This window comes from Mustela nivalis (assembly GCF_964662115.1).
Source record: "Mustela nivalis genome assembly, chromosome: 7".
Classification (NCBI taxonomy): domain Eukaryota; kingdom Metazoa; phylum Chordata; class Mammalia; order Carnivora; family Mustelidae; genus Mustela; species Mustela nivalis.
The window spans coordinates 47,408,988-47,436,345 of NC_139026.1; the positions used below are offsets into that span (position 1 = coordinate 47,408,988).

General features: G+C 43.7%; 1 protein-coding gene across 2 annotated transcripts; it reads right to left on the reverse strand.

Moving 5' to 3' along the window:
• Positions 1-10,669: 10,669 nt before the first annotated feature.
• On the reverse strand, positions 10,670-26,897 carry SLC35E3 (solute carrier family 35 member E3). Of its 2 annotated transcripts, none has more exons than XM_082742917.1 (5): positions 26,244-26,897; positions 25,263-25,373; positions 20,604-20,762; positions 17,579-17,661; positions 10,670-12,834 (listed from the first exon to the last, which is right to left on the reverse strand). In XM_082742917.1, exons 1-5 carry the CDS (start codon positions 26,643-26,645, stop codon positions 12,648-12,650), a joined length of 942 nt encoding a protein of 313 aa, XP_082599043.1. In that variant the 5' UTR covers positions 26,646-26,897; the 3' UTR covers positions 10,670-12,647. The 2 variants fall into 2 exon arrangements, with proteins under 2 accessions (XP_082599043.1, XP_082599044.1); XM_082742918.1 differs by lacking the exon at positions 10,670-12,834 and adding an exon at positions 17,276-17,328.
• Between the last annotated feature and the right edge of the window lie 461 nt (positions 26,898-27,358).

Consider the following 27,358-nt stretch of genomic DNA (forward strand, 5'->3'; position numbering starts at 1 on the left):
AGATAAAGATCACAAGTAGGAGATGCAGGCAGAGAGAGAGAGGAGGAAGCAGGCTCCCCGCTGAAGTAGAGAGCCTGATGCAGGGCTCGATCCCAGGACCCTGGGACCATGACCTGAGCCAAAAGCAGAGGCTTTAACCCACTGAGCCACCCAGGTGCCCCCAATTTTCCTTTTAATTTTATGATGTTTGTTATGTTGTTCATAATTGTTTGTGGTCTTGGTGGATTTTCTTTTTAAAAAGCTTTCCTTGATCCTGTTAATACTTTTTTTTTTAAAGGTTTTTATTTTATTTATTTGACAGACAGATCACAAGTAGGCAGAGAGGCAGGCAGAGAGAGAGAGGGAAACAGGCTCCCCGCTGAGCAGAGAGCCCGATGCAGGACTCGATCCCAGGACCCTGAGATCATGACCTGAGCCGAAGGCAGAGGCTCAACCCACTGAGCCACCCAGGCGCCCCACATTTTTGTTTTTTTGCCTTAAATTCTAATTTGTCTAATATGCTATTACCAACCTGAATTGCTTTTCCCTTCTTTCTCTTTTTAGAAAAGTCTCTCTTCTCTCTCTCTTTCTCTCCATTTCTCTATTTTTAAAAGATTTTACTTATTTATTTGTCAGAGAGAGAGCAGAAGCAGGGGGAGCAGCAGGCAGAGGGAGAAGCAGGTTTCTCACTGAGAAAGGAGCCACATGTGTGACTCGATGCCAGGACCCTGGGATCATGACTTGAGCCGAAGGCAGATGCCTAACCAACTGAGCCACCCAGGCGTCCCTTTAGGAAAGTCTCTTACAAAAAATACATACAGTTGACCCTTGAACAACACAGGGTTAGGGGTGCTGACTTCCCATCTAGCCAAAATTCCACAGGTAATTTTTGACTCCCCCAAAACTTAACTACTAATGGCCTCCTATTGACCAGAAACCTTACTGATAACATAGTTGATTAACACATATTTTATACATTATACATATTATATGCTGTATTCTTACAATAATACCTAACCTTTTCTTAATTTTTTTGGTATTTCTAGGCTCTGCTGTTCATCTACAAGTTTTTTCAAATTGTCACAAATCTCCAAAAATTTTCCAATATATTAACCAAAAATAAATCTGCATATATAAAAAATATATATATGTCCCTACTGTTCACCACAGCATTATTTACAATTGCCAAGATCTAGAAGCAACCTAAGAGCCCATCAAGAGATGAATGGATAAAGATATATGGTGTACACACACACATACACACACACACACACACCAGAATAATACTCAGCCATAAAAAAGAACGAGATTTTTGCCATTTGGGACAACATGGATGAACCTAGAGGAAAATGTGCTAAGTGAGGTAAGTTAGCCAGAGAAAGAAAAATACCATATGACTTCTCTCAAAAACCTCAAAAACAGATCCGTAAATGCAGAGAACTGGTGGTTGCCAGAGGGAAGAAGGTTTGGGGATGCGCAAAAAGGTGAGGGGGATTAGAGGTACTGATATCCATTTATAAAATAAATACATCACAGAATTAAAAATACAGCATAGAGAATATATTCAGTAACATTGTACGGTGACTACACTTACTGTGGTGAGCACTGTTTAATAGATAGGATTGTTGAATTGCACCTGAAACTAGTATTAACATTGCAGGTCAACTACAATTTAAAAAACCCTACATATAGGAGATATCTGGGTGGCTCAGTCAGTTAAGTGTCTGTCTTTGGCTCACGTCATGGTCCTGGGTTCCTGGGATCGAGTCCCCGCATCAGGCTTCTTGCTTAGTGGGGAGGCTACTTTTCCCTCTCTATCTGCTGCCTCCCCCAACTTATGCTCACTCTTTGTCAAATAAATAATCTTAAAAAACAACGACAACAACAAACCCACGGATAAGTGGATCCACGTAGTTCAAACCTATGTTGTTCAAGGGTCAACTGTAGTTAGATTTTGTTTATCTATCTGAAGTCTTTGCGTTTAACAAGGTGAATTTAATGTGACTAATGCAGTCATGATTACGGATATATCTGAATGGAATTACTCTATAATACCTTGTGTTTTCTCTCTGCTAAACTTTGTCTTTTCTTTTTTTTTTTTCTGGGCTTTTCAACTTTTTGCTGAAAGAAATGATCTGGATGCCTTTTTCCAAACTCCTGCCCTGAGGAAAAAAACCCAGGCGCTCCCAGCACGCATGTACATTTTCAAAGTGAATGGACAGATTGAGCCACTTCTCCATGCCCCCTGCTTCACCTCTGTGAAGTCTGCAAATCTGTCCGCAGATGGGTTCCGTGCCGATGGGTTCTGATTCCTCATCTGCCCCCTGTTTCTGGCCCATCCAGAATGGAAGGGAGAAAGACAGACAGAAGGAAAGACAGGGAGGCAGGGAGGGTAATGCATGAGAAGCTCCTGCTGTTTTTATGGGGCAATTCAGCCCTGAATTTTATTTTATTTATTTTTTAAAAGACTTTATTTATTTGACAGAGATCACATGTAGGCAGAGAGGCAGGCAGAGAGGCAGAGAGAAAGGGAGGAGGAAGCAGGCTTCCTGCTGAGCAGAGAGCCCATGCGGGGCTTGATTCCAGGACCCAGAGATCATGAACTAAGCCAAAGGCAGAGGCTTTAACCTAAGCCACCCAGGTGCCCCTCAGCCCTGAATTTTAACAAGAGCTCTCTTATTCCTCCTCCTCTCCCTCTGCTTTCCCTTCTCTAAGGCGACAGGGAGGTTCGGGCGGATTCTTCCCGGAATGAGTAAGAACTGCTATAAGTCGAGGCATTTATTCAGTGCCTGACTTGATCTGCAGCAGTCAGTAAAACAGGTCCCTTTCTCTGAGAAGCTCACACCCTGGCGGAAGGGGGCAAGAGGAAACAATATCTGAGCACAAGGAGACAGTACAATGTAAAGATACAGGCTCAGTGGAACACAGAAAAAGCAGAGCAGGGGCAGGGAGATTTCAGAGTGCGGGGAGGGAGGGTGAGTTCACTGCTATCACGAGATCAGGATAAGCCCCTTGGAAAATGTGAGGTTTTGAGGGAAGTCTAGCATGGAGGGAGAGTTAGCCACACGCCCATTCGGAAAGAGCTTTCCCTGTGGAGCCTGAGCAAATCCCCCAAGGTGGGAGCATGGCTGGAGTGTGAAGCCACAGCATGAAGACCTGGTGGCGGGGGCAGAGGAGGCGGCCAAGGGTGAGAGAGGAGCTCCCCCACCGTTTAAGGCCTGAGCCTGCTGGGAGGATTTGACTCTTTGAGTACAATGGGGACACCATTACCGGTTTCTGGTTTCGAGCAGAGACCTGACCAGGCAGGCCAACGCTGGCTGCTGCACCATGAACTGTGAACCCTTCGGGTAAAAGTGGGGAGATCCTTTCAGAGACCATCACAGTAGCAGTGGAGATGGTATGAAGAGGTTGGATTCTGGATGTTTGGAAGGCAGAGCCAAGCATCCTGCCAGGGTGGGTGAGAAGGTAAGAAAAGAGAAATGTCAATAACAACGTCAAGATCTTTCATCTGAGCAAATGTTAAGAATATGTTGTGGATGAAGGGGTTTGGGATTGGGGAAGAGCAGTTCAGTCTGAGAGATCTATTAGACCTCCTGCTGGAGACACTGAGTAGGCCATCAGAGTAGTGAGTTGTATATAAGAAGCCCCAATCTTATTGCCCTATGGTCTTCTTAGCCCTCCACTAAACTCCACGGCTCTAGTGGGCCAGAGAGGTCTGAGAATTCAAAGGCCCTAATATTTGACCTGTTTTAAGCCACATAACTTAGAGGCCAGTCCGAGTGAACCACAAAGTTCCTCATAATCAAATCACTTTGTGGCCCAAACTCTGGCAATTTCTCTCCAGATGGGGAGAAGCAATCCTCCAACTGTTTGAAAATGAATTTTTTACTCCTAATCCATTGAAGAGTGATACTCTGTAACATACAAAGACAAATGACTATCCTTCATGGTAACACTGAAGTGCTATAAAATCTCTCAGTACTACTCAACTTATGTACTTACGTTGTTTGAACAGGTAAACTGTTCATGGACAGACACTGGTCCATACCTTAAGTGGCACTAGTCCAGGGAACTGTTATCAGCTGCATGACCCCATTGTTTGTAAACCCTGCCGTGGTCATTCTTTGAGTGAACTCCATGTCTAGCAGGTTCCCGAGGAGCAACTTGACTTCCTTTGGCTTCTCTGACCCATTAGCGTGGGGGAGATTTAGACCGCTCCACTTGGACCTTCACACCAGGAAGGAGGGTGAGGCCAAGGTTGGCATCAGAATGGAGACAAATATGATTACATTTGAGAACCCATGATGACAGGACTTGTCATACTTCTGTGGGGCCACACTGTGCAGTGTCGGGGGAAGAAAGGACAAAAGTTGTAGCCCACAGTTTCCTCAGCAAAATCCCTGAGTTTCAGAACAGTATTGAGCTTTCCAGAGGTAAGAGAGAGCCACAAGCTTGCCATCCCTGAGAGGATCGCTATTTGACTCCAGGCTTTGGAGACCCTCATGGTATTCTTTATTTCAGAAAAATGGTCCGATGTTTGGCTGAAGAGTCTTCCATGACAATCACTTCATTTCCTCCCAGCACACAGGCTTCACTAATATCCACAGTCCTATGTGTGTGGGCAGTGGGAGGCCCTGGAGTGAAACTCCATTCTCCTGTGATTTTATGGAAGTCTTGGAGGATTACTAGAGTAAGTTTTCCTTGGTCCTCTTACAGAATATCTATAGAACCTTCACACTGATGTCCAGTACCAAGGTAGAGCCATGACCTTTAAGTCATTGGTGATAGTACTTTCTTGACCTACCAACTCAACTTGAAGAACTGGGGGAAACACTGGGAATGAGGTAGTTACTGAGAAAGTGTAAGGCTGGGGCTGGGGCAAGGGGAGTATTGGGTAATTTGGGATGATCAAAATCAAGGAGCAAAAAGGGGACAGTGGAGGGCCAGGCAGATGACCTCCCACTTAACTGGAAAGTTTGTTTCTGTCAGAACTGGTTCAGTCACCCCCAAGGCACCAATAGCTCCAGGTGTGGACTCCATCTCTACCAAACAATTTCTTCTCTCCCAACCCCCTGGCTCCCAGCATTTCATGTTCTATGGACTGCAAAGATGGCTGGGATCAGCCTAGCAACAACTCTAGTTTTGTCCTTAACCAGCTACATTCACTTGTTGCTTCCTGGGTTTCAAAGTCTAACAGAGCAAGTCCTCCATTTCTGCCCCCTTTCACCCTCAAATTCTCATTGGTATTCCTTCAGCAGCAAGTAGCAATTAAAAGTGGCTTAACGTAATAAGGGTTTACTTTTCATCTAGAACTAGAAGCCTAGAAATAGGCACATGATGGCCTTGTTTTAGCAGCTCAGCACTTTCAAATCAGGTTCTCTTCCCTTCTGCTCTACGAATTAGTACAAGTCTGGACATCCACAGCTACATTCAAGGCAGGAAAAGGCAATGCCGGCCACATCTGCCCCTTTTAGCAGGAAAACAAAAAATGCCCCAGAAATCCTCAGCGACCTCCAATTATGTATCACTGGTAAGATCTTACATGACTATCCCTAACTATGTGGCAATATGGTGAAAAGAAAAGTTAGCATTTCTACCCTCTGGAGTAAAAGCAAGGAATAGGAATGGGTATTTGGTTAGGAAACCATGTTTCCACAGAATTTTTGCCCATTTTCCCCCCCTGTGTAACTTTTTGTTAAATTGTATAAAACATTCTGATTCTAGCAAATAGTCAGTGAGCCTCTCCATGATGCTCTAAGAACTCTAGTTCAAAGATGTTAGTCTTGGGGCGCCTGGGTGGCTCGGTGGGTTAAAGCCTCTGCCTTTGGTTCAGGTCATGATCCCAGGGTCCTGGGATCGAGCCCCGTATCAGGCTCTCTGCTCAGCAGGGAGCCTGCTTGCTCCTCTCTCTCTCTGCCTGCCTTTCTGCCTACTTGTGATCTCTGTCTGTCAAATAAAATAAATAAAATCTTTAAAAAAAAAAAAAAAGATGTTAGTCTTCCTTCTAAACTCCAGGCAGGGAAAGACCTGGCAAGTCTGATCATTCCAATGGTAAATCCCAATTTTGGAGACCCCAAATCTCAACAGACTAATTTATTTTGAGCCTCCCATGTCCTGGTAAGACCTTTCCCCATCACTCTTCTGTACCAAACCTCCAACACTAATTTTAAATTGAGAGGAGAACTGAGAAAATAGGAAACTGACTTTGGGGAGTGCAAGAACAAACAGGAAAAGGAAAATGAAAACATTTGGTTGGTACAGATCATTTGATTGTAAAAGAAAAAATACTTTTGGGTGCCTGAGTGGCTTAGTCAGTAACGTGTCTGATTCTTGATTTTGTTTCAGATCATGATCTCAGGGTCATGAGATTGAGCCCCGTGTTCGGGCTCCATGCTGGGAATGGAGCCTGCTTAAGATTCTCTCTCTCCCTCTCCCTCTCCCAGCTCTGTCCCTCCCCAACCCTTGTTCTCTCTCTCAGAAAAAAACAAAAGAACAAAACAAAAAAGAAAAATTAGTTTTTATGGGTAATAAAAATTAAACATTTAGAAATGCATATGAACCTGTATCTGCTCTAAAAAAATGAAGTCCTTAAGGCAGGGGAAAAAAAAAGGAAGGCATAATCCTGACTGGTTAAATAAATAAGCAGGCTTGTTCTTGGGGTATACATAGTATTTATGAGATTTTTAATTAAATAGAAAAATGTGAATTACTATGGTTTCAGTGATGTGCTCTTTTCCAAATTGGATACAGCATATCAAAAAATATCCCTTTGTAAATAATTTGGTGAATTGGCAATAATTTACCTCCCAATGACTTTCTTATGAAGTGTGAAGCAATTTTTTAAAAATGATTTTATTTATTTGACAGACAGAGATCACAAGTAGACAGAGAGACAGGCAGAGAGAGAGAGGAAGGGAAGCAGGCTCCTCGCCAAGAAAAGAGCCAGATGCGGGGCTTGATCCCAGGACCCTGGGATCATGACCTGAGCCGAAGGCAGAGCCTTTAACCCACTGAGCCACCCAGGCACCTCATGAAGTGTGAAGCAATTTTGATAAATCAAATGAAATTGTATGTCCTCTAACATAACAAATATGAACATAAATTACATTTAATGTTTTGCATATACTTTCTAAAAACAATCCACCATTAAAAAAAAAAAAAATTCACATGAATAAGGAGACTTCTTAAAAGGATCAAACAAGGGGCACCTGGGTGGCTCGGTGGGTTGAGCTGCTGCCTTCGGCTCCGGTCATAGTCTCAGGGTCCTGGGATGGAGTCCCGAGTCGGGCTCTCTGCTCAGCAGGGAGCCTGCTTCCCTCTCTCTCTCTCTGCCTGCCTCTCTGTCTACTTGTGATTTCTCTCTGTCAAATAGATAAATAAAATCTTAAAAAAAAAAAAGGATCAAACAAAATCTACCTTATTTAATCAAACCTGTTCTCAACATAAACAAAGGAGAAATTATCATTTCAAGCTGAAAAAGCAGAACCAGGGGTTTTGGGAGATAAAGAGTCCCTTGGAAATCACTTGGATCAAAGCCCTCATTTTGTAGACGAAGAAACAAGAACCAAGAGTCAAGCAATATAGCCCAAAGCCAAAGTCTATTGGCGTGATGGCAGAGTCTGGACCAGAAGCCATAATCCCAATGTCCAGGCTCACCCGTTCCACTGTGCCATACTAGCTCCCAGCCTAAGACTGGTCTTTTTCTTGGAGGGGTTACCTTGCAGCCATAGAAACCAAAAAATGCACAACTAAGCATCCCCTAGTGGGTTTGCAAACTTTTTTTTTCAAAGTATGCTGGCAGTTGGCAAAAGTAACTGTTGATCTTATTAATAGCAACCCATATTTCAAAAATACCTTCAGAAGCAAAAAAGGAAATGTCTTTGTGGGACAAAAGATCATCCCTGCTTACAGAAAGAAGCATGTACTCTACTTGCAGGGGGTACACAGCTTTATTTGGTGTTTTCCAATTTTACTTATAATAAATTACCGTTATGGTTGAAGCCTTAGACACACACAAAAAGCCCCCCGCTCATAAGCACTCGATATCACGTGCTGCAATAGCCACAGAATTGTCAGTACTCGAAGATTCCATGTCCTCTCGCACGCTGGCTCGACCCTCTCCCATCTGCGTTGGCTACCATCACTCCGCGGAAACTGCTTTACTAAGATGGACAGCGGATGGCCAGCAAATGCAGTGGTTATCTTTCTGTAACATCTATGTTCACCTCTCCGCAGTGCCGTCCCATCTGTCCACCCCCTCTCCCACTCTTATCCTCGGCTTCCTCCTATGTCTTTTTCTTCTCAGAATTATTTTCCTCCACCGGTGTATGCCAGAGCTCCTCAAGGCTTGGCCGTAAACGGTCTTCTTGTTTTGTACATGCTTCCTAGGTGAGCCCATCCTGATCGGTGTTTTCATCTGTATCATTCATACCCTGTGAGCTCCCCTCATACTATCTCCATCCCAACTAAAACATTTCCTGACTTCTAGACCTGTGTATCTGATTATTTGACTAACATTTTAAAAAAAGATTTTATTTATTTATTTGACAGAGATCACAAGGCAGAGAGGCAGGCAGAGAGAGAGGAGGAAGCAGGCTCCCCACGGAGCAGAGAGCCTGATGCGGGGCTCGATCCCCGAACCCCACGATCATGACCTGAGCCAAAGGCAGAGGCTTAACCCACTGAGCCACCCAGGTGCCCCTTGATTAACATTTTTAACTGGATGTCTCAAAGACAACTCGAAACCAAGATGACAGTGTATGAACTCATCCTCCTCCTCCTTCCCATGCCACACCTTGTCTTGTGTTTCTTGTTTCACAGAAGGCACCATTCTGTCTCAGCAACACCAACCAGACCCAATAATCGGTGATTCCTGACTTCACCTCTCCCATGCCCTCTATTTTCAATCCATCTCCAGCCAGGTTGATGCCATCTACTAAATTCTCCTGGATCTGTCCACGTCTATCATCTCACTGCCACCAGCCCTTCAAGCTATCACATCTCGGTACATTGCCTTCCAGCTGGTCTCCTAGCATCCCTCTGGTTCTCCTTCATTAGTTTCAAAACAAAGGGGTTGACTGCGACAACACTCAGAACACTCCCTCTTGCTCAGACTAGATTCCTAACATGGGCTGCAAGGTGTTCTATGGTCCAGAGGTCAGCCTTCCTTTCCAGGCTCATGCCACACCGTACCTCCCCTTCCTGAAATGTAGCCTCTCTACTGCATCCCGTTTGTAGTTCGGCTCATCATAATTCCTCCAACCCAGCGGCCTTTGCATGTGCTATTCCTTTTTACCAGAATGCAATCCCCTCCCTCTACATATCTAACTTCCATAAATCCATCAGAGCTCAGCTCAGTCGGCTTTTCTTGATGGGCACCCTCACAGACAGCCAATTCTGGACCAGATTCTTGTTATATGCTCTAGAGAAGTACGTGTTTAGCATTTATCTGAATTTGTCATCATAAACTCACTTAGTTTTCATTGAATGCCTTATTTTTATTGTCTTTTTTATTTAATTAATATTTTCTCTGCTAGAAAGTATAGCAAGTAAATCCAGTTCAAGTTTTGGATTAGAAATGCCAACAGAATGTATCGAATAAATCTCGTCTCCATTCTTTCTATCAGACATTCACCTTTGGCCATTCTGTATATTCATTCACCCAACAACTACTTACTGATGGAGTCAGTGGAATTCTTGATTAATGCTATTGCTTTTATTTTTTTTTAAAGATTTTATTTATTGGTCAGAGAGAGAGAGAGAGAGCGAGCACAAGCAGGCAGAGTGGCAGGCAGAGGCAGAGAGAGAAGCAAGTTCCCTGCCAAGCAAGGAGCCCGCTTAACCAACTGAGCCACCCAGGCATCCCAGTGCTGTTGCTTTAAAAAACAAAACAAAACAAAAAACTAGTAACTTATAAAATGACAAGGTTTAAAAAGCATTTTTAAAAATGAAACAGGAGAGGGCACCTGGGTGGCTCAGTTGGTTAAGGGGCTGCCTTTGGCTCAGGTCATGATCTTGGGGTCCTGGGATTAAGCCCTGCATTGGGCTCTCCGCTGAGCGGTGAGTGTGCTTCTCTCTCTGCCTCTGTGATCCCTCTCTCTCTGTGATTGCTTTTGCTCTCTCAAATAAAATCTTTAAAAAATAAAAAAAAAATAAAAAGTAAATAAAAATGAAACAGGAGAAAGCCTGTTTCATTTCAGAGACAGAGTTCTCCTTTAAGGTATATTATTTTTTTTTAGATTTTATTTATTTATTTTAGAGAGAGCATGATTGGGGGTAGGGGTAGAGGGAGGGAATCCCAAGCATGGGACTGATTCCCCACTAAGCATGGAGCCCGGCACTGGGCTCCATCTCAGGACTCCAAGATCAGGATCTGAGCAGAAATCAAGAGTCAGATACTTAACTGACCGAGCCACCCAGGCACCCCATGTTATGACTATTTTTAAAAGATTTCATTTTTTAAAGTAATCTCTATACCCAACACTGGGCTCGAACCCACAACCCCAAGATCAAGAGTCACATGCTCCTCTGACTGAGCCAGCCAGGTGCCCCTGTGTTAAATTTAAAGTAGCATGAAAATTTTGTATTAGATTCTGCATTTTGGGGAGCTGGACAGGCCAGCATTACCACTGCAAACACACACAGATGCTCTCCTTCTTTCACCGGTTCTATAAAGTTCTGACACACAATATGAAAGTAAAAATAATAGGTTCTCTTTATTTGTAACAGGTAAAAACTGAAGTTCGGCCATTTAACACAGAATTAAAAACAAGTACAGTTACATCTGTAACAAAAAGACAGTCAGGGTTCCTCCACAGCACAGTTTCTGTGGCTGTGCCCAGTTATTCCTCCAGGAATTTCCTTTTCAATGGGAAGATCATCTTCAGGGCAAAAACTGTTGATGAGACTCCAGTTCCAGTGGTAGGAATTTTATTCATTTATATATACACATACCCTGACCCAATCTTGCTCTAACCTTTTTATTGCCTTCCTACTGACATCAGTCATTTATTATAAGCCTCCCCAATATGATTATACCCCCAAGTATTTACAGTTAAAAAGAATTTCCACATAACACAAATCAACTCAGTTGTTCATATGCAGAAGTCACGTAATCCTTGCTGCATGGAAATACTTTGCTCCAGCTTTAGGGAAATAATTATATGTTAATTTAAACACATCCAGAGAACATTTCTTAGACAAACATAATGCCTGAGGCTCATCTGGTAAGAAAGATAGCTTCCTAGTTCTTAGCACAATAAAGTATATCTTTAGAAACTGAGAAGAATCAAAGAATATTTAAAACAAAAACAGAAAATCACACACACTAGTTGACAATTGACCGATACACTGAAATTCTGTCAAAACAGATTTTCAGTGAGGTTTTTCATTTCAAACAGGCCAGGGGAAAAAAAATCCTAAAAGGTGTATGTAACATTTTTAAAAGAGTTATTTATTACAAGAGGGACTGTTGCAGTCAATATTTTGAGAAGTTACCAACAACAGCTTTTAATGCTCAAATGTGAAGAAGCTGGAAGGCAGAAACACATTTTGCAAGGAAATGTGTGGAGCACTACATTGCCTTCGGTCGAAACCCTGTATTTCCCTTGTAAGATAATTTTAAAAAATTATCCCCTTAATAATTAACGGAACTGGTTAAATATTGACTATTTTTCTACTGCTCTTTAAAAGCTTTCCACACATTTTCACCACATTTCTGCTTAATGTTTGAATAGTATTTGCCCTGACTTTTGCAATGACAATTTTCCTCAGCCACCTTAGAAAGAGAATTCACTACAAAGCTTTCAGTGTCAGAGAAAGCTCCCTGCCGGCCTCCAGTGTGGAAGGGAGGGTGACAGCAAGGAGGTGACAGCAAGAAGTTACCAAAAGGGAAAGCTCAAAGAGGCCAAGAGAACAAATAGGATAAGACACTTGCTCAGTTCCATCCACCGTCTCCTCTTCTGTTTTTTTAACATCCGATACAGTTTCTAGAGTTCACTGAGAGCTCAGAAACAAGAGAATACTAATAGCAACTGCAGTTTTCTGGATAACGTGTAACTTCTCCTATCCATTTTCTCTGGAAAAAATGGTACTTTTAGATTTGGATTTTTTCTTATGGGCTTCTTTCCTATGCTTTGCTTTCTATAAATGCTATTTCATTCCCGTTAGTGAAATAAGCAGGAAGTTACACTAGACAAACTAAAATAGAAATGCTCGATTTAAATTCTGACTTGAACACTTTGGCTGAAATTATAAAAGAGCTCACACTGGGGGCAACCTATAAGTAAGCAGAGGAGTCCTTGCTGTCCTTCCTTAGAAGGGTCTGAACACTTACAAACCACGACACATGTGTAGTGCAGTGATCTGGACCTCTCTGTCCCTATTATAGAACTTTAATTTCATGTATTTCATTTGGTATAATCAAATCATCCGACAGACTTCATATATCCAGTCCTGGAAAAGAAGCATGAGCCATGGTCTTAGAGGTATTCTAAAAGAGAAAGTCCTATTTATGAATAAAATTTCCTTTGTGTTACATCTTGCAAACCATCATTCAGTGAATTTGGCGATACAAATTTTTCCTCTTCTATGAAAAGTAACTTGCACACTCAATTAACATTTTTAAAAAATCTTCCTGGGGTGACTTTCTCTTCTCCACCAAAACCTAATTATGGACGCTGTACCAATTTGCTCTTACTTCCTTCCTGTTCACTGAGTTTAAAATGGGTATAGGCGAGAATGCCAAATAATGTGCATAACATGCCGAGACCCTGATTAATTGACAATGGATCCTTAAATAAAACATAGCCTCCAAATAAAGTAATGCAGAACTTGAAGTGTCCAAACATGTTATAGCTGAGGTTTTTGGCTAAGGATCAACAAAACCAACAAGGTAGATTGAGACAGCCACACACTCACACACACACACTGAGAAGGGAAAGCAAGCTAGGTGTTACATTCACACGGGCACGCACACATTCGTGTGAAGCAAAGCCTTCCCGTGGCTGGAGAACTGCATGAAGCACGGACTGATTCACACCCCCCACCTCTCCGCCCCCGCCCCCATACAGGAAACAAGGACTTTGGCCTCGTCAATCCCAGGCTTCAGCAACAGGGACCCGAGACTGCCTCAACCACCTCGACCATCTCTCTCCAGAGCAAAGGGGCTATGCTATAAGGCTGGAAAGGAATTGGGAACAAGGTATAGAGAAGCTATTTTGCCCAGCAACTTATGACTATGTTTTACAGTGCTCTTTCTAATAAACTTCCCCTGGCAAATGCGGGAGATGCGCGTGGCAGCAGAGGGCAGACTCAAGGTAAACACACCCAGCAGGACTCTGTTTAGGGGCCCATGCTACCTGCGCGTGTCCCCTCACGTCATCAGGCATAACATTTACCTTCACTGCGGGATCATTCTTCCCATCCTGCAACTGTTAGGGCCCAAGGATTTCAAATAACTTAGATCACCGCGTTGGGAAGTGGCAGAGTTGGAGTCCAGACGTGGACGGGTCTATTTTTTTTTTTTTTTTAAAGATTTTATTTATTTATTTGACAGAGAGAAATCACAAGTAGACGGAGAGGCAGGCAGAGAGAGAGGAAGGGAAGCAGGCTCCCTGCTGAGCAGAGAGCCCGACTCAGGACTCGATCCCATGACCCTGAGATCATGACCTGAGCCGAAGGCAGCGGCTTAACCCACTGAGCCACCCAGGTGCCCCTGGACGGGTCTATTTAACTCCAACTCCACGTTCCAGTCTGGGGTGCGGCCAGCAGTAACATGCCACCAGATTCAGGCTTTCCAGATCTCTGTGCTGAAGATAGACTAAACAACGTACCATGCCTTCAAAAATCAGGCTTTCCATATTTTACACGTTTTTCCACATAAATCAGGACTTCACTATGTTTTCAGATGTCTACTGTGTAGCCGGCTATTCTTCCAGTAACGCTATTCAAAATAGCTACCAGGGGCGCCTGGGTGGCTCAGTCGGTTGAGCGTCTGCCTTCCGTTCAGGTCTTGATCCCAGGGTCGTGGGCTCAAACCCAAAGTGGAGTCAGGCTCTCTGCTCAGTGGGAGGCCTGCTTCTCTATCCCCTTCTGGTTGCTGCGCACCACCCCCCACTGGCTTGTGCACTCTAGTGCTCACTCTCTGTCAAATAAAATTTTAAAAATCTAAAAAAAGAAAGAAAAGAAATAGCTGCCACTCTGTGCCTCAGCTTTCCTGCCTGTACAATGGAAACTGATAAAAGCGACCTCACGGATTAATTAAGCTAATATATGCACCCCGTGTGTCAGCAGCTGTCAACAGCAGCATTTATGCATGATACACACCTGCCGGGGGCTTGGGGCATCTTCTTGGGGCAACACTCCCCGCACCCCGACCTGCAGATGTGACCAGCGCTGACTGATGGCAGAGGAGAGTGACAGCTGCAGGGCCAGGACGGGCCGGGCCGGGTGTGCACACCTGGGCCTTCTGACCTCTCCGCTCCCGCTCTGTTTTCTGCTGGTTCCTTCCGGGCAGGAGAACGCTGGCCGTGTGACCAGGGGATCTGTGCTCGCCTGACCCACCAGATGGCGTTTCCTGAGGGACAGAGGCTCTTCCCCAGGAGCTAATTCTAACCGTTAGGGGACAGGCTTCATTTTCCACGGGGAACTATCTGAAGGCCACTGGTTCTAACACTTCAGTGTTAGAATACTCCTCAGATCATCATGAGATGATCTGTGGAAGACAGTTATGTGAGAGGGAAGGCATATGTAAAGAAAATTCTTCAGTGAGGTAAAAATAATAATAATAATAAATTAAAAATATATATATATACACACACTTTCAATTAAATAAAAAAGGAACACTCTACACCTGGTATTTCCAATTCCCCTCTCTAGTTCCCCTCACTGCCCCAGTCAGGCTTTCCCCCGATGCTCAGAACAGCAGCGCCCTCCACCTTCCCAAGGCCCCTCCTCAATTCCTGGCCTTCCTCGCTTGACCTGTCAGTGGCATTCAACATGGCTGACCCCCCTCCTCCTCACCCAGGGGGTTTAAAGGGCTTCCCTCCCCTACCTTGGTCGCTACTCCACTGCCTGTTCCTCTTAGCTCTGGAACAGTCGACACGGACGGGACCCAGGACCCAATCTCTGGGCGGCTCTTCTACTTGTTTACTTGGTAATTGGCCTCCCTGCTTCAAACAGCCTGCACACAGGACACCTGACTGTCCCTGGAACAGCTGCAGCTGAGATCCCGACCTTGAACTCTCAGACTTGCTCTCCCCACAGCTCCCCACCCCCAAACCTCCTTCGGGCTGTTCTACTTTAGCTGCGGCAGTGCCATTCTTTCAGTGCAGTGCTCCTCAGCCAGGGTGACGTTGCCACCAAAGAGGACTAGGCATCCTCTTTGGGAAAAAGGGGGCACCACTGGCACCCAGCAGGCAGAAGCCGGGGTGCTGCTGAATATCCTGGAGTGCACCCGACAGGCGTCTGCAAACAAGAACTGTCCAACCCACACGGTCAACTGCACTCATGCTGAAACACCCGCTTCAGGCCGTCCTCAACACCGTAGCCCACAGTGATCATGTTGGAATGTAGATAAAAGCTCGTCCCTTCTTTGCTCCGAGTGCCAACAGCTTCCCATCTCAGGTGCAAGCTCAGCTCAGCCCAGCACCCTGTTCTGCTCAGAGCCTTACTATTCCCCACGCTGCGCTCTCCCTGCTGCAACCTCGAGGCCTCCTGGTTGCTCGTCAGGGCCTCGCCGCGGCTCCCTCTGCCAGGAACACTCTTCATCCTGGTCTGCATGGGGCGGCTTCATTTCCTCCAGGTCTTCACTCCAAAATCCCCTCCCTGTAGATGCCCTCCTGACTCTCCCTGCGAATTTCAACCCAGTCCCCGACATTTCAGATTCTCTTCCCTGCTTTACTTTTTGTCCTTGGCACCTCACAGTATCTGACACTGTACATGTATACGTGAATTTTTTTCTTTAGTCTCCCTCACCAGAAAGGAAACCTGGGAGAGCAAGGATTTTTGCTCACCCCTGTATCTCCATGCCCAACATATGGTAGATATTCATCGTGGAAGGACTTAAGTCAGTGAATGGTTTATAGTGGTTGTTCAATAAACATTGGTTGAGGGGCACCTGGGTGGCTCAGTTGTTAAGGTTGTTGGCCTTTGGCTCAGGTCATGATGCCAGGGTCCTGAGATCGAGCCCTGTATCGGGCTCCCTGCTTAGCCAGGAACCTGCCTCTCTCTCTCCCACTCCCCCTGCTTGTGTTCCCTCTCTTTCTCTCTCTGTCAAATAAATATAATCTTAATAATAATAATTTAAAATTTTTAAAAAATATTGGTTGAATGAATGAATGTTCTTAATCAGGGCACAGCACTGGATACCTTGATTCGGCAGCAGGGGACAAGGTCGGGGACTAGACTCTGTGGGTCCAAATCTGGATACCAGACTTCTCAGCCACATGACCTTAAGCATATGACTTAACGTCTCTGCACCTCTGCTTCCTCCTCTGCAAAATACAATGATAGAATTTATCCGACAGAGCTGCTTTGAGAGTCCAATGCCTACTACATCTGAGGCGTTTCTTTCCAACAGAGCCTGGTGCAAGATAAGTATTTACTAAATGTAGGGGATTTTTGGTTTTTAAATCATTCTTATTATAACTGTTGTATTTATTGATAGTTGACAAATAGGCTGCTTTTTACTTTGGTGACATCTCAGCGTTCACTCATTTAAATAGATCAGCACACTTTGGATATGATGTTATTAAACTACCTCTCTGAATTGGGGAAATCCTTCTTTGCCTTTGCTTAAGAGTGGAGAAGGAGTGAAATGAGAAGAGAAACAGAATGACAAGCAAAATGTTACAAATGATTCAGACCTTTGAGGCCTGATTTCATTTCTTGATTGGGAAGTAATACTGAGAAAAACAGGCACACCCAAATCCAAATAAGTACAAAACCATGTTCAAAAGTCACATGTCAGGGGCGCCTGAGTGGCTCAGTGGTTAAGCCGCTGCCTTCAGCTCAGGTCATGATCTCAGGGTCCTGGGATCGAGTCCCGCATCGAGCTCTCTGCTCAGCAAGGAGCCTGCTTCCTCCTCTCTCTCTCTGCCTGCCTCTCTGCCTACTTGTGATTTCTCTCTGTCAAATAAATAAATAAATAAATCTTTAAAAAAAAAAAAAGTCAGATGTCAATGGTCTGAAGTTATCTTTTGTTTTTGGATTGGCTGTACCTGTACTTTACTACTACAGGGACTGAAAATTGATAAAACAACAACAACAACAACAACAAAACCCAGCGTCCATTCCATTATCCACTCAACAAGTATTTATTTAACTCTACTATAGGCCAGGCTTGGTGTTCTATGTTGATTTTGGTAAGGGTAAAGGTCACTTGCTGCATAAGAAAACTAACCTATTTCCCTGGCTCACCTTTCTTTAAGTTTCCATAGAGTCTAATGTGGAAAGATACAGGAAAAGACTGAAGATCAGCCTAGCTACTCAATTTAGAACATGTAATAGTAAATGCAAGACTCACAGAAGAAAATGAATGTGACAGAGTTTGGGAAAATAGAAAAGACAATGCATTCATGAGCCGTTAGGAAAAGGATACGTGACTGGTGACGTGTTCCCAATGATCCAATAAATCGATAAGTTCACCATGAAAGCTATTACTCCAGAGAGCAGCACCATAAGCTACAAACAAACCCAAAGAATCATTAATGTAAAGCAGTTGCGATCATTATCATCATCAAGTAAAAATCCATCTCATTAGGCATTTCTAAAAACTTAAATAACCACCATTAAGAACAAGAGTTTAAAAAAAATCCATTTGGGAGACGGCAAGAATTGAGGGTAAAATAGCAGAACAAATAGTATTTGGAAATGTAATTTTATCTACAAGGTGCAATAGAAAGTTCTCCAGTAACATCCTGGTTGAATGTAAATTTCCAGGTTCACTTTTCTTATCCATCTGATGAAAATTTATTTTGTAATAATTTCTAATTATAAAAGTAATACACATTCCATATAGAAAAATCAGAAAATAAAAGATAAGAAAAAAGAAGGTAAGGACTTTTATAATCCTAACCACCCACCACTGTTAATACCTTTGTATGTATCCTTCCAGATGTTTTTCTATTAATTGCTCATATTTATCCTTATTTAAATTAAATCAATGGGTGTTCAGTGGTTTTCCATGACCTTTTGAGGAACAGAATAGGGTCTTGTCCTCAAAGAGCTTGGAAACCACTTGACGACATACTAAAAATCATGATAATCATAGCTGGCACTTACCCAGCACTTATGACGTGCCAACAACTGTCCTCCATGTTTTACATATATTAACTAGTTTAGTCCTCACAAACATCCATGAGGTAGTAAAATATTATCCCTTTTCACAGACGAACAGAGGAAGGAAAAGCACTTTGCCTTAGATCACACAGTAGTACGTGGTAGGGTTGAGATGAAGCCCAGGCAGACTGATTCTGGAGGCCCAGTATATAACCCATTCCACTGTGCCACCTCTTAGCCACAGGAAAGCCAGTGAACTCAGGAAATAGGTAAAAGGGTCTGGAATGCTGCCTCATGAAGAGACGAACACACAATAGATTTTTTATGAATCTCTAGGCAGGAGATATCATTTAGGGCTCGGGGAGGGAGTGGGTGTTTGGACCTTGAATGCATGTACAGATTAGACAAAGAAGGGGTAGGACTCCGAGCAGTCGCAACAGTAGGGGCCAAAGCACGGCTGCAAGAAAGCACAAGACGTGTGCGTGGGACGTGAAGAAACTGGCTTGGCTGAGGATGGGGGACAAAGTGGCTAAGCCCCTGTGGGCCCCTAGTGCATCCATTCAGACCTTTCCCACTGTTGTATTTAAAAGATTATAAAGTCATATTCTACTTCCAAAATAAGAGAATCAGATAAAGTATCAGTTATGATTTGAATTATTAAGAAATATAAATTCTAAAGAAAAAATGTCGTATTTGAAGAGTCCTCTATCCCCTGAGGCTTTTATCAGCTTTTAGATCACGGAGGTCACACGAGGACTGAAGGAGCTGGATTTGTGTCCTATTTAGGTAACAAAAGTAACACTTCATTTGTTTTACCACAGTGAGTCCGTTATATTTTCAACTAAGAGCATTAAAGACTTAAAAACTGTTTCTAGAAATATACTGTTGTTAATTTTATTGAGTTGACAGAATGTTACACGCGTACTCCTTGATGACTTGAACCATCACTGAAAACACAATTGCCTGCTCTACTTTGAGGCAACGATGCCCTCTAGGGACCTTAAGGAATGAAGGTGACTCTTTCTCACTCAGTGGACTCAGACCGCTATGCTCTCAGTTCCTCTGACTTTTTGGGGGCCACTTTTCTTCTTCGACTCTGTCAGGGGGCCTATCGCAGAAAGCCCCTCCTTTCGGTTTAAGCTATCTATGCTGCAAGAGTGTGAAGATCAGGTAACCAAGACGGCTAGTACTTTGGTAAAATTAAGAGGAAATACTATCTGAGAGACGGACAAGTGATTTCTACCGTGGATAAAAGGTTATATGCAAAGATGTGAACTGGAAACCACCAGCATTTGCTCACAGGCAGCGGAGCAGAGCACCTGAGAACGTGGGTTTTGGAGTCAGCATGCTTGGTCTGCTGACTGATTGTGGGGTCTTACGTCAGCTCCTTACATCTGCCCCTCAGTTTCCTCATCCTCTACCCTAAATATGAGGATAATAATAGCGGTCACCTAATAACGTTGTTATGATGATTTAAATAAGTTAACATTTGCCAAGTGTTGGAGTTGTTCTCAGGATAGAGTGAGGGCTGTGCAAGTTTGAGAAATGATCACTACCAACAAACAAGCTTTTTCTGCGTACTGTGTTCCAAAGGTTAAGGTTGTGGGAAGCAGAAATTCCTTCCCTAAGGAGGGGGGTTGTACTTTCTAACTTAAAATGTCCCCAAAGTACACCTCCCTTTGATCTGGACATTCTGCTCTTAGAACTCTATTCCAAAGGAAAAAAAAGCGCCAGTTCCCAAAGATATATATAATAAGGCTGTCTACTGCAACACCGGATCTATGATACGGACACTGAACAGAACATCTGAAGAGATGTTCATGAGGTACGAAGCGAGAAAAGCAAGATGCAGAAAATTATTTTCGTTACGACCCCACTTTTGTCAAAGAAATAAACATTTAATTTATGTATATACATGTGTGTATGTGTATGTGTACTGTTTACATGCGTATGGATAGCACAGAGCAAAATATGGAAGAACACACACTAGAATGTTAACAAGACTTACCTCCAGGGGCAGAGACGGGGAAATGAAATGCTGAATGTGTGCGGGGAGGAGGGCTGGGGAAAAGGAATCCATCATCAGAACAGCATTTATGACACGAGTCCGTGTCTATAAAATTACACACACACACACACACACACACACACACACACACACACACACACACACGCTGTGCCTCAGTCTCTTCATCTAAAAGAGAATCCTTCGCTTGCCTCCCTTCAAGGGTAATTATGAAGATTAAATGTGAGAATGGATCTGAGATCGTGCTCTGAAAACTAAAAATCGCACTAATAGCAGAGGGATGATTCTCTTGTTTCTTAGCGAAACAATGAGAACTTACCAATGCAGACAGTGACCAGGGGCCAAATATTCCTCCTTCTCCGAACACTGGCTCGAAGAAGGGCACGGCGACCAGCAACATGGCGGAGGACATGGGGGCCTGGTAATACAAGAGCTGCATGGAGTTCACTTGCAATTCATGCTGCTTGGCTCCTACCCACTGAAAATCAGGAGACGAAAGGCTTGAGGTTAGGAAAAAGAACCATCACCACTTAGTAAACAAAAGATGTGACTCCAGTCACCAGGATGGGAACATGGGGCAGGGCTGAGGGAAGTAGAAATGCCTAATTCTTCTACAAGACTCCAAAGATCTTTTTTTTTTTTTAAAGATCAATAATATACAAATGTCCTTGAAGCACCCTGGATGAGAGGAGCTTTGCAAATTCAATGTATGACAATCTATTTTCTTTTCAGTTATAAAGAAGGAGAAAAAATATCCTCTCTTCCCTGATGACCCTAGTAAATGGGGCAAGTCAATGAATTCATATGGGGGGGCCCCACGAATATCAGATCTTGGGAAAAGGAGTGGACATTTAGGTGACCAGCAGGAACAGAGATGTAGTGTTAGACTTCACGTCTTTCTAAAACTGCTCCCCCACCCCTCAAAAGAAGTAGGGGGTAAGCAGGGCAGACTAATTAGGGATTGACAGGAACCTCAGCGATCCTGGCTGCCAGTGTGGGTGGCTAGAGTATTATGTGAGACCTTTTCATTAATGTAAGAAAACCCAGACAATGGCAGAAGGAATTTTCTTCTTTCTGGATGATTTTACTGTGAGTAATCCCCCATGAGTACACTAGAATAAAGTAGGTAATTGAAAATCACTTTAAAAGACTGTATCAGGGGTGGCTCAGTTGGTTAAGTGTCTGCCTTGGGCTCACGTCATGATCTCAGGGTCCTGGAATCGAGCCCACATCGGCAGGCTCTCTGCTCTTCGGGGAGCCTGCTTCTCCTTCTCCCTCTCCCTGACACTCACCCTGTTTGTGCGTGGGCTCACTCTCTCTGTCAAATAAGATAAAATCTTAAAAAAATAAACAAATAAAGATTGTATCATTCAAGGGGTGCCCGCGTGGCTCAGTCAGTTGAGTGTCTAACCCTTGATTTTGGCTCAGCTCCTGCTCTCAGGGTTGTGGGATTGAGCCTAAGTTGGGTTCCACACTGAGTGCAGAGCTGGCTGGTCACTCTTCCTCTGCTCCTCCCTCCCCCTGTTCATTCTCTCTCTTTTTCTAAAATAAACAAAATCTTTTAAAAAGATTTTAAAAAAAAAACCTATATTATTCAGGAGAACCAACACCTCAAAACCTCAACTCCCATCCATCCTCAAAATGTTTCACAAATACGACTAAAAGGAGGCTTTAAAGAAGGCCTGACAGGACTGGTTGAATACGATCTGGCAGGAACAGCCAAGCTTTTGAATAACTGCTCCTACATAATTCTTTTTCCTGTAGATCTGGGTATCCTGTTCTATAAACTCGAAAGCTATAGAAATACACCAAGACAAAAATAGAAGAGCAGGAAATTTGAAACATACTCTGCCCGCCTTCACTGAGAGTCTTCTGTGACTACAAAGGACAAAGAACCAATTCTTCTGCGGCCTGCTCCTGGGAAGGGTACAGGGAGCAAAAACGGAGGCAGAGTGTGGATGCCCACCCCTCGGTTTCGTTAGCAGCCTCACTGGATAGCTGCGTGTGTGACAGAGAACCACCTGGAATGGTGGCTCTTCTCAAGGCCTCCATTTCTCACTGCACTGCTCCCTGGCTTCTGCCCACCATCACTCTAATGCAACTGCTCCCCCAAAGGGCACTCTCACCTTCAGAGGTGACATCCCTCTGCCCTCTTCCTGTGGGGGCGGTCTGCGGAACAGGCAAACGTCTCCTGGAAGACCTTGACTTCTGGTCTGCACTGTTTCCTCACTCACGTCTTCCTTCATTGACTATATGTAAGGTAGATGTCCCATCTTTTTCTTTTATCTCCCTGACTGATCTCACTTACACCTGAAGACATCTCCAGCTCTGACCTCCTTTCTCAGGGCACCGCTAGTCCCCCAACTCCAACAGCTTACCGGCTGCCTTCACTTACACGATCTGCAGGGACTGTTCTAAAGCCAAGTCAGTACTTACCTCCCCAAATTAGCTCCTCCTGTGTTCCTCCCATCATTAAAGACCTCATCTCCCCCAAGGATGAGATGCCTTCCTTTTCTTATTCTACATTCTGTCCGGTACTGCTCATTCCTTCTCCAAAAAGTTCCTGGGCTCTGTGTTTTCCTCTCCCACTTTCTGTCCGGTGCCTTCCTGTCTTTCCCTTGAACCACAGACAGCTTCCTAGCTGCTCATCTGTCACTGTCACCAGTTACTTCACTGAAACACAGGTAATGATCAAGTCACTCCCCCGCTCCCCCAATCTAAACCCCTTCCTGGCGCCTGCAGGATAAGGAGCACACTTCCTCAGCATGACATTCAAGACTGTGCCATCTGGTCTTGCCCACCCTTAAGCCTCAGGTTTCCACAAGGCAACTAGAATCTCACCAAATCCATCAAGTTCTCCAGAAATGCTCTGTATGTCCACACATCGTTGCAAAGAAAGACCTCTGCTGTACTGCTCTGCTAAGCAAATTCCTGTGGGCCCTTCCATTTAAATCGCTAACTTTTCCATGAAGTCTTAACCTCACCACTCCCTTGTCGAACTGCCACTTCCTCCTAGATGTTCCGCGGAACTTTCCTCAGACCCTGAGCTACACTGCGATTAGCGCTCTACGTGTGTTTCTACCATGCTGGATTTTAGTTGCTTTTCATCTTTGTATCTTCAAGGCTGCGCATCAAGCAAAAGGAATGTCTGCTGAACGAATGCCTAAAGGAATCTGCCATCTTTCCACAACTAAAGCTATTACCTTATCACTCATCTTTTAACTCCTTTGATTGCCCTAACACTATAAGAAGAAATAACTTAGAAATTACACCTGGATACAATGGGAAACTACAGCCTTTTTTTTTTTTTTTTAAGATTTTATTTATTTATTTGACAGAGATCACAAGCAGACAGAGAGGTAGGCAGAGAGAGGGGGAAGCAGGCTCCCCGCTGAGCAGAGAGCCTGATGTGGGGCTCAATCCCAGGACCCTGAGATCATGACCTGAGCTGAAGGCAGAGGCTTAACTCACTGAGCCACCCAGGCACCCCAAAAATACAGCTTTTTTAAAGTGAACTTTTGGGGAGTCCTTAACAGTACTTTTACTGTTTACTAATAATAGAAAACTCTGCCTATTAGTTTGTCCACAATCATTCCTTAGTCAATCCCATTTCAAATATGTACCTGACGGATACAGAATCCTAATCTACAGTATCTATCTTTGATTCTAATCTACAGTAATTTTGAGGCTTGTGGGGAAAATGGTCATATTGGGAAGGACAGTGAATACTCTGAGTTGAATTTATGTGTCAGGGATACAAGAAATTCTGATGTTCAATAAATAAAATTTTTTGTTGTACTTAGTAAATAAGTAATCCCTCTTGGGCAAAAAAAAATCTGCTTAACAAAAAAAGAGGCACAGGAATGTTCACTTACTGTATCTAATAACAAAATTTAAACTCCCTGAAGTATATCTAAGCAAACCTTCTTAAAGCACAAGGGTGAGCTTGCTCTAATTCCTCTCTGTAGTGAGAGTATCTTGGAGCCAAATGACAGCACAGAGTGGTCTTCCTGACATCTCTTCCTGACATTGGTCTCTTATTTACACAGCTCCTTCCCACTTAAAAATGTACTCAATCCCACAATGTCTATACAACAATGTTTCTGAAATGATCAGTACTATAATGTTTCAGATGCTAAGGCTGTATTCTTAAACCTGTAACATTCATAACAAGAACACCTTAGTTTATAACCAGCAGATATTTGTGGGGGAAAAAAAAATCAGTTACACAATTTGGTTCTGATTCCCCATGCAGGCACACACAGAATTTCCAGTCCAAGGTTTTCAGTATAGAGAAAATAGTTTCACAGCACCCTACACCAAGTTATTTTTCCCCACTACCTAAGAAACAACAACAAAAAATACTTGCTGAGATTTTACGGTAATGAAGTGAGTGGATCCAGGCATAAATTTTTAATGAGAGCCTCCTATAGGCAAGGCACTGGGATACAATAGTACCAGAAGTGAAATACCCATTGATAGAAAATATGGATATAGACAAATCATTGGAAGGTGATGTACAAGTAGTGTCAGCAGCATATTTTTTGAGGAAAAGATTTATAAATCTCAAATTTTCCTTTCCTGTTCAAATTGTGGAAATGGACTTGCTCCTTCATAGTAATCTTATAATTAAAGAGTAAATCACAAATTTCACCAGTAGTCTTGGTTTCAAGAATGAAGTCTTATTACTTATTTTGTAAAGATTTCCCAGATAATGCTACAGCATCCTCACAAACTCAGACTGTGAAGCATGGATATTATACACTTACAACAGGTAGGGAGGTACTTGGTGAGCATCAAACACCAAAGTTTCTCTGACTCCTTTCTTCTCTTCACCTTGAGTCAGACAATTTATGCAATTATGCTTTCTTCCCAACGGTCTATTGTCTCTATACTGTATTTTCTAAACCTTGGGATACAGCTTCAAAATTTATGAAATCTGCTAAAAAGGCACATAAAGAAAAAAAAAATTACCAACCACTTGATAAAGGGATGTAACTAAAACACCAAGAGCAGCAAACACCATTCCAAGGAAATTAAACTTCACATCGTAATAAGAATTTAGGATTACACCTAAGGTTATAGGAATCTGTAAAGAAAAAGAGGCAAATGTCGTTCAGATTAAATTCATGAGACATAAATGTAGTATTTCTTTCATGTTGTCTTACAAGGTTAATCATAAAAACATCACTGGGAAACAATGAACCTCTATAATTGGGTTTTTTTTCCATTTGAAAAAACAAACTGATTTCTTCAAAATGAAATAAGTTAATTCTATATTTATGTTCATATTTAATTCTACTTAAAATTCTGGGTAAAATTAATGAGTCAATGCATTGCAATTTGCAACAAACACATTAAACCTGCAAGTACAGAGGACCCCCCCCCCCCAAACTAGTGTCTAAACAAACCATAAGCATGAAGGTATAACAAAAGCATTAAAAATTTAAATACTGTAAATTATTAAGTACTAAAATTATCATCTCCTTTTATTTAAAGACACAAAAAAACCTCTGCAGTATGTCGCTGCAGACATAGAGACATATTGTATATTGAATCTTTAACGTTTACCATATAAGATTTTATTCTCCTGGATCAAAGGAGGGCCATTTTTCAGTTTGAGATTTTGCAGATGTTCTGAAACGCTGAACTGCATAACGCAATACAGCTTTCTTTTCTTACCAATCACAGCATTTACAGATTTCCATCAAACAGTAGTTACTAAAACTTAAACAAGCACACTCTTCTGGGCTAAGAGCCCAACAGAGTGCCAAGATGACTTTATTCACCTCTCCCAAATAAACCTGAAGTTCACATGGCCACGGATGGCTCACTGGTGGATTTCAAGACGATGGGGAAAGAGTGTGGCACAAGGCTAAACATTCGAATTTCCCGGGGAGAAAGACGGTCCAGGAGATGGACTGGTAAAGGTGCGCCTTGCCAAGCTGAAGCTACTCACCAGCGTGAGCTGTATTTTGGTAGAGAAGGTTTTCTTGTAGCAGAGGGTCTGGATGACTATGATGACCGGCGTGGTCATGGCCTTGGCCAGCTGATAGGTGCCTATGGTGTTATTCTGCAGAGAGAGGTTGGTGAAGACCACGAAGCCACAGAAGCTGAGGGCCAGGAGGAGGAGTTTGGAAGGCGGTAGACTTTTGGGGGCAAAGATGTCCAGCTTCTGGCAGATGTACAAGCCCAGCCAGGTGACCACGAAGTGCACCAGGGTCAGGCTCATGTTAGGGAAGCCGTGGTGCACATAGATCCATTTGTTGAGAAACACGATGCAGATGGACACCAGGAGGTTGAGCAGGAGCCCAGCGGCGATGCGCCCGTTGCCTCGCATTCGGTCCGCAAGCGATGCCATAATCCCGGCCAAGCCGGGGCCCTCCAGCCCCGGAGAGGGATGCCCAGCCTGCCTCCCGCTGCTCTCCCCCTCCTCCGCCGCCGCCACGTCCTCTCCGGCTTCACGGTCTGGCCCGGGAGAGGCATGCACTCTCCACGTCCCGGGCGGGCAGCAGCCTCAGCGGCACACACATGCTCCGCCGCCGCCCATTCAGCTGGTGACGACGCGGCAGCACGTCCCGCGCGCCCCGCCCCGCTCCGCCCGCGACCACGTGGTTCGGGGCGCCCGAGCTTCCGCCCCCGAGGTGTGGATGGGGCGGTCTCTACCCTGCACAGGCGCGTTGGGCTCGGCGTGAGATTAAAACCGCGTCCTCGGTCCCCTACCTCTTTGGTGGCCTAACGTCAGCTCTGGTTGGGTCCGTCTGGGACCCCTCTCTTGATGTTGGACTTCTCCTGGGTGTCAGTTGACTCACTCGCTAGACAGCTGCTTTCAAGCTGGTGGAGTGCGGACGCTATGGGCCAGTTCTATGTACGAGACAGGTGCTGAGCAAATGTGGTCATAGCCAAAGAAGGGACAGCATTACTTCTTGGAAGCTTATTTTTAAACATTTTTTTTTAAGATTTTATTTATTTATTTGACAGATAGAGATCACAAGTAGGTAGAGAGGCACTTATTTTTAAACATTTTATCTTAACAATCAAAACATACAAAAATAGCATGATGAACTCATACTT